Below are 7,912 nucleotides of genomic sequence, written 5' to 3' on the forward strand. Positions count from 1 at the left end.
AGACCCCCCAAAGAATATATATTCTTAATCATGATCAACAGCCGAGTCGATTGAGCCATGTCCGCCTGTCCGTCTGTTTGAACGCGATCTCAGAAACCATAAGAGCTAGAGACTTCAAACTTGGTATGTAGGTTCCTGAATACCATAGGCAGATCAAGTTTGTTTTTCTTTATGGATCGGACCACTATATCATATAGCTGCGATAGGAGCGTTACATCGAAAATCAAGTTTTAGTATGACAAAATTTTTTATTTGTTGAGATATCAGAAAAAAACTTATAGAATATGCATCTGGGCTGGTATTTTACATCCTGACCAAGTTTGGTTAAAATCGGTTCACTATCTCATATAGCTGCAATAGAAACGCTCAATCGAAAATTAGGACTAAGTATAAAAAAGTTTTTTGTTTATCGAGATATCTTAACCAAACTGATAAGATATGCATTTAACTTAGTTTTGTCCATCCTGGCCGAAGCTCGTTCAAATCGGGCGACAAAATCATATAGCTGTCATACGACCGATCGGTCCAAAATAAACTTTTAGTATGAATAAGTTTTTTATTTTTTTAAGTATCTTAACCAAACTGTGTCTTGAAGTTGGTTTTGTACATCAAAACCAAATTTGGTTTAACTTGTTCTCATATATAATATAGGAACAATCGGTCGAAAATCATATTTCAGTACAGAGTACCTAGGCACAGGGTATCCTACTGTCTGTAACAGCCAACTAGTTTTCATCCATAGTATGTTGCTCTTACATGTGTTTTTACTAAGTCAATATACCCTGACTGACCAACTCTGTGTTCAGCTCGGAAAAAAAATCCAATTAAGTGCGTATTTCAAGCCTAGAGCTTATCAAATAGAGAGAGGGAGAGAGGGACAGAGTGAATGAGAGGGAGGGGATTAAGTGAATGAGAGGAAGAGAGAGAGACAGAGCTTACAATACTAACAAGCCTTCAAATCCATAAAATGCCAACAACAACTACGACAAGTTTGAATCATGCAAATTCCGAGTGCACATTATTAAATCAAAAGCCAATGAATTGACATGTGTGGGAGTGTGTGTGTGTGCAGCTTATGTGTGTGTGTATTAATTGGAAAACTCTTACAATTGATGAACTTTTCAAATATTTCAATGGATGATGTCCTCTGGTAGGTATGTCAAAAACACAAGCCACACACATACACACTCAGATACACACACTCACACACACACACTCAGACACACACACATATGCACATGGTTGAGCCTAGTGAATGACCATTGTGGCCAGGTTACAGACACTCGAACGTATAAATGGCTCAAATTGATTGAATTTTGCACTTTGCTATTCATGAGGCCAACAAATTTGCCTGCTGTAAAATTTATGATCCATGACAACCCGCAAACCTCGAAAGCGAATGATTTCTTTATAAGTAAACCCACAAAATGCAAGTCAAATAAAAACAATCAAAGCTAATGGCATATAAAAAACGATTCGATTTTAAAATAATAACCAACCATTCAGTGTAGTGTAGACAGGGTATTTATGTAAACATTTGTCAACTTTTTCTAATTATTATTAATATGATATTTTAACTTTGTAAGTTCAAATTAAATTCGAAATTAAATTATAATTATTTAATTTTTAATTTTAAAACTTGTCTCTTAATAATTATATTAACAGGAAAATACCACATTTGTAAGCTCCCATTAAATAAATGAATTTTTGATAGGTTTATCTATAGATATTGCTATATTTTCAAAATTGCTTACGTTAAGGGTATTCAAAGTTGAACATTTGATTCTTATATTCAATAACATTCATTAAGAAAAGTTTGTTCAGGCCAAGGAGCAAGCAGTAAGATGTGAAAGTATAAGAAAAAGTAATCGAAAGAGTTGGAAAATTACACTTAATGGATTTTAATTATGCATTGGCAAAAGACTCTCAGTTGGAAAGTCGAGAAGGCAACTTCCCCCTTCACCACCATATCGCCTCGCTTTTGAATATTTGATTGAGCTCAATGAGTTCCCCAAAGTGAAAGTTGTTGCATACTTGCGGGCGTTATGTCTCGAATTCGACTCTAATGCTATTTCTGTTGCTCTCAGTTAAACGAAGCATAGCATATCATTCAGCTACGGCCAGAAGGGGAAGTGTGCCCGTCCTTGTCCAATTCAATTTGCCCGCATTTCAATTTCCTTTCATTTTACGCTCTCTTACGCATCAATGTCCCGCGGCTCGTCCTGCTTTCCAATCGAATCATCAAAGCTCAACCGCAGAGCTTCACATATGCCAATCCATCGGCAGCTTTTTCGAGAATATTTGGCTATTTCAGCATACTGATGACAATGACAAAAAAATACAAAAACTGTACGCACCAAAATTGCAATTTATTTGGCTTAGTTTTATGGCCAGCATTTTTGGGAGTTCATTGCACGCCGCTTGGCAAACGAACCAATCGCCCACGGAGCTACTTAGTCGAATAAATATGATAAATTATAGCCGACTCTTGAGAGAACGCCAAGTCATCGGAGACAAATATGCTTTTAGATTTATGCATCTGAATTTTATAGCTAGCCAAAACTAACTGACGCCAAATCAAGATAGATGTGCTTATTATCATATAAGAACTAGCTCTTCTTTAATATGCAGCTTAAAAAAAGTAGATTTAAGTAGACACTTTAAGAATATTTTATATAAGCTAATATTTCTTTCAAATTTTTATGATATATCAAAATTATTTTATAAATCACAGCTATAGTAAGCTATAAAATATAATTTCATAGAAAGCTACTTTAAAAATACACGAATAAAACTTGGAAAAATATTGATTGTATATTTATTAATCAATACATTTGTAAATTAACTTATGGTAAATAATGAATCAATAATTTATAGAAGAAGCTTTTGATAGAACTGAAAAGGCAATTTAATACAAAAATCTCACTTAAATTCTTACACTTACCAGCTGCATTTCTCAATTGCTTCAAAATATTAGGTGCTTTTCTCAAAGAAAATCTTCTTTTTTTACGCTTCTCTCAAGCTCTGTTTATGCTCTTCTGTTCTCTGCTTAAAATGTGACTAAGACTTTAACAAATTGCAGCTAATTTGCAGTTAAAATCCTAGTAATTAGACAAGTAATTAGTGGAGAGATTTGCCAAGGAACAAAGCAAATCAACTTGAAATAAATTACTTGGTCAGCTCTGTGTGTATGCTTTATAAGGATAAATAATAGTTCTGTTATTGAAGTCAAGCTGTGCAAAGTTGTATAAAAAATGCGTTTGCAAATGTTGGCAACATGTGTTGCCACATTTATGTGCCATTATCATGCCATAGCTAAGGATCCCAACTCCTAGGAAATCTACCCCACGAAATTCGAATTGACGTGAAGAGCTGGCGAATTTCTTCAGTTTGGCGTATGTCTGGCTCTCTGACACATAATACCGTTACTTTCTGCACCTTTGTCATGCACATAATGCTAAAATATTATACCGATATTATGCAAATTTTTATTGTTTTTCATGGTGGGCCAGAATGGCAGAATGGCAGAACGGCTAAAGGGATTTGGTGCGTGATGAAATTAGGATAATTTAATAGATTACGCTTGGCGTTGATTTTTCATGTGAGCCATAGACAGACCCGGGACCAGAATCCAGACACAGACCCAGACCCAGACCCAGACCCTGGTCCAGGCACACATCATGCATTATACATAATACATTATATATAATACATTATACTTCAGCTCGTAATACCTGTTATGTGCCGTCTATGCGTATTGATTGCATTTACTCCCACTTCAGTTCCACACCCTTCATATTTCGCACCTTATGTTAGCCATTGTTGTCTGTCTGCCACCCACTTGGGGATTTTGATATTTCCGACCTGGCCGTACTTAATGTGCCACCCCGATTTGCCTCACCGCTCTCAGCAGGGGATTTACTTATTTTTTTTTTTGTTTTTTTGGCATCCACTTTCCTTCATTTTCGGGCCTTTGCCAGGCACATCACGTACGTTCAAGACGCATTTCGTCACCTGAGCAGCGGCTTCTCAATTGCTCTTTAGTGGCAGGCTCAGAGGCCCTCAGATTATGTGGCATGTTGCGTGTTCTGAGTTGCACTTCGTGTTTTGTTTTGTTTTGTATTCTCAACTTGTTCAAGTCATTTGATGACAAGATTGTGATATCGCTAAAAAAGGATTTTTAAATTTCAAAAACTCAAAAGACTTTTACGTGTAAGTAATATTTTTGACAATAACTTATCTGACTTAATTAAGGAGAAATTTAAATATATTTATAGAATTATCACCTAAAAGATTGTGTAAACTCTATTTTCTATGCTAAAATATATTTTTCCTATGATTGTTATACATTATATATTTCATTCTAACAGAGATATTTTCTATAATCTATGATAAACTAATAATATTTAAAAAGTTAGCTATAAAGCTTATAATGTATTTAAGGATCTGTATATTTACCATACATTTGTTTTTGGTAAGTTGAAGATGCAATTAATGTTTTGCATTTAATTGTTTCGTTCTCAAGCCAAATATATATGTAAGCTCTTGCTACCTATAAAATGCCATTTAAGAACTTAAGCCTTCTGATAGGCAACCTACCCACAGAGTTTCCACAATTCCACATTTTGAGCTCATTTATTGGCCTCTAATTGCTTTTGGCTCAATGTTAGGCAAAATAAGCAGTTTCCAATGTGCAGCGGACATTATGGTCCGTCGAGCGCGAAATTCACCATGAATGCAGACAGAGTATTAGGATTATGTCTCACTACCGAAGAGATTATGTATTTATTAATTGGCTATCGATTTCCGGATACTTCTCGACATTGTCTTGGCTTCATTTGAGTGGACATTACAATATACACAAATTCTAAGGGCAACACACAAGTTGACTTCTATAAACAAAATATTTGAATATTTGTGGAGGACATTTAAAGATTCCTTTATTCATTGCGTTCTATCAATCAGTGGTTCCACAGAAATCAAACCAACCGTCAATCAACCAAAAATGCATGTGCCTTGATTGGTTCGGAATTATGTGGTACCCCTGAATATAGTCAATAATGTTGTATACAATTATAAGTATGTATATATTTAACGTAGGTTTAACTTTGAATTCGCATATATGGTCGCTTCCGATTCTGCTCAGTACACCAGATGATCATATTTAACTAAGGTTACATTTATTAAATACCTTTTTTGTTAAAATATTAATATTTCGGTCGAATCTTCATGTCTACTCTCTTAAAGCGAATATACTTTTGTTTTTTAGTAGGCCAGTACAGGAAACTTCGGTATGGTCCATTTAAATTACTATAAAAAGATTGGACAAAATTATTAAGAAACTGAAAAGATAATAATTTACTAACATTCCATGACATTGTTGAGTATACCACCAGCCGCCTCCATATGTGTTCGGGCAATTGTAAGGCATGTTGTTATTAAAGTCGTAAGTTGTAAATACCATTTGCTCACTTATACGCATAGGATTGTATGAGCTTCCTTTCAAGTTTCCGACGCTATTTAACTTGTAATAGGCAGAAGAGTTTCCAATTTCAAAATAATCGTAATAAGCGTTATACTGTATATTCGAGGAATCTACAACCTTAATGCATAGCTGATAGGTTTGTGAATTAGTGATAAGGTGTAGCTTTTCCAATCCAAGAAAAAATTCTCCTTGCAAACTTCCAAATCCATCTACGTAGGATTTCCAAGTTTTATTAAAATTCTCGTTACCATTTAGACGTCGCTGAATAATCATCCAACTATTTTCACAAAGCACTTGGAAAGGCTCATTATTGCCAAGATGTATGTTTTGGGGACCAACTTTTGAGGAAAGGCAAGGATTTGTCAGACGGCTTGGGGGAGTAGTTTGTGAAGTTCTCTGTTGTTTTCCTTTAATATTTTCATTGTTGTTTTTGCTATTTTTGCAATCTGTTAATTTGCTCGTGATATCCTGCAGTTGTTTCTGAGTGTTTGTTACGTTTTTTTCACATTCATCTAGAATTGAAAATATTGTGGAATTATCTTTGATTATACTATATAGTTACAAAGTAAACTTACTTAACTGATTTTGTGTATCTTCAGCACTCTTTCGGAAAAAACTCATAATTTTATCTTTCTTCTCTAATTTCTCAGAACAGGTGGTGCCGTTCTCGCTACATGAATCTTAAAGAGAGAATATTAGATTTATCAATTCCATTACAATGAAATCTTACCAAAAATTTCTTTGCAGATTGTTTCTATGCTCGATAATTCGGCTTACCTAATTGACATTGATCTAAGAGAGGTTATAAAATAAGATAAGTTTACCGAAATATTAAGTTGTAAAATAAACTTACTTAACCGTTTCTGGATATCTTCTGCATTCTTTCTGGAAGATTCAATAGTTTCATCCTTCTGAGCGCATTTAGTTTTAAATTTCTCAAAATCCGTTTTGCATGGGGTGTCACTCGCCTTACATGAAGCTTAAATGAAAAGATTAAAATTGGAATTATCCGTACAAAGTAGTCTTACATAAATCTTTTTGCAGATTTATTTTAGTGCGTTTCAATATCTCTGAGTTTGAATTATTTTTTTGGCATTTATCTGTAAGAAATTAAAATCTTTCTATTGATTGGTTTACTATTGCCTTTGCTTAAGTTACCTAGTTGTTCTTCCTTCTCATTAATTTTCCTATCCTTGTCCAGAAGTTGAGAACTGAACTTTCTGTTTTCCTCTTGAGAATTCGTCAGATTCCTAGTGCAAGCTAAGAGGTCCGTTTGCAGTTTATTAATGGAAGTATTTAATGCCGTTGATTTACATGGTTGAGGTTTGTCTAAATTGATATTACATATAAATATTATGTGACATGAGCTTTCACTTTTATCTTACTTTGTTTTATAGCTAATTTCAGCCTTGATATTTCTTCGTTTGTCTTATCCATCATACTATTGTATGATGAAATATTAGACTCTAAGCTTTTTATCTTACAATCATAATCTTTGTGCTTAATGATAGCATTTTCCTTATCCGATTGCAATTTTCTTATATCGATTTTATAATTGTCAATTTGTTTTTTGTATTCGGCTATTTCGTCCTCTTGTTTTACTGTCATGCTCAGACTTCTTGATTGGTTTTCAAGCTGAGCTCTCAGATTTGCGATAGTTTCATCTTTTTCTTTTAATTTGGTTTCGCTCTTTTGGCTATTTGATTGGATATTTCTAATTTCATTTAATATATTGTATAGAGTATTATTTGTTTGATTTTTGGTTTGTGCTTCGCATTCTTTAAATTTATTTTCCAAACTTGAAATTAGATTTTTCACATCATGTTTTGCTTTATCAAAGTTCAGCTTCTTTTCCTCTTGCTCGATTTCCCACTCTAATTTCCTTAGCATCTTTTCATTTTCTGCAATCGTTTCCTGAATCTTTTTGCTATCCACATTTGAATTTAAGCTTAGTGAACATTTTGGCACAATTATGAACAGAACAAAAAACACTGTGAGATACTTTTGCATCTTTCTTTATTTACGCGACAATCTTTAAATGTTGAGCGGTTTATTCGCGTCCGTCTGCTGCTTGAGACCAATAAAAACTGAATTAGATTAGCAGCTCTGAGTTGAGTCAAAGCAATGTTTAGCAATATGTGAAACCGCGTCCTATCAGTGAAGTCAAGGCCTTTGAATAATCAGCTACCACAACGAGAACTTATTTTATGTTTAAATACTTACTTAATATTATTGTGGTCGTTCTTATATACACTCAGTACAATATTTAATTGTACACTCACTTTTTAGACTTTTTATAATAATTATTATATAATTATACTCACTCTTTATACATAATATTTTAAGTGATTTTTTTTTTAAATAAATATGTAGTACTAATATTGGTGGATCATGTTAAAAAATAAATATTATTTTATAAGTCAGCAG

At 33.7% G+C, this 7,912-nt stretch overlaps 1 protein-coding gene across 1 annotated transcript; it reads right to left on the bottom strand.

Annotated features, from left to right (window-relative positions):
• Positions 1 to 4,912: 4,912 nt before the first annotated feature.
• Positions 4,913 to 6,861, bottom strand: LOC117780311 (ryncolin-4-like). Its single transcript, XM_034616777.1, has 7 exons — positions 6,644 to 6,861; positions 6,514 to 6,585; positions 6,339 to 6,464; positions 6,263 to 6,277; positions 6,061 to 6,165; positions 5,367 to 5,997; positions 4,913 to 5,310 (listed from the first exon to the last, which is right to left on the bottom strand). The coding sequence occupies exons 5-7, from the start codon at positions 6,104 to 6,106 to the stop codon at positions 5,208 to 5,210; spliced, it is 780 nt and encodes a 259-aa protein (XP_034472668.1). The 5' UTR covers positions 6,107 to 6,165; positions 6,263 to 6,277; positions 6,339 to 6,464; positions 6,514 to 6,585; positions 6,644 to 6,861; the 3' UTR covers positions 4,913 to 5,207.
• Positions 6,862 to 7,912: the final 1,051 nt, after the last annotated feature.

The sequence above is a fragment of the Drosophila innubila genome (assembly GCF_004354385.1).
Source record: "Drosophila innubila isolate TH190305 chromosome 2L unlocalized genomic scaffold, UK_Dinn_1.0 4_B_2L, whole genome shotgun sequence".
In the NCBI taxonomy this organism is placed as follows: Eukaryota; Metazoa; Arthropoda; class Insecta; order Diptera; family Drosophilidae; genus Drosophila; species Drosophila innubila.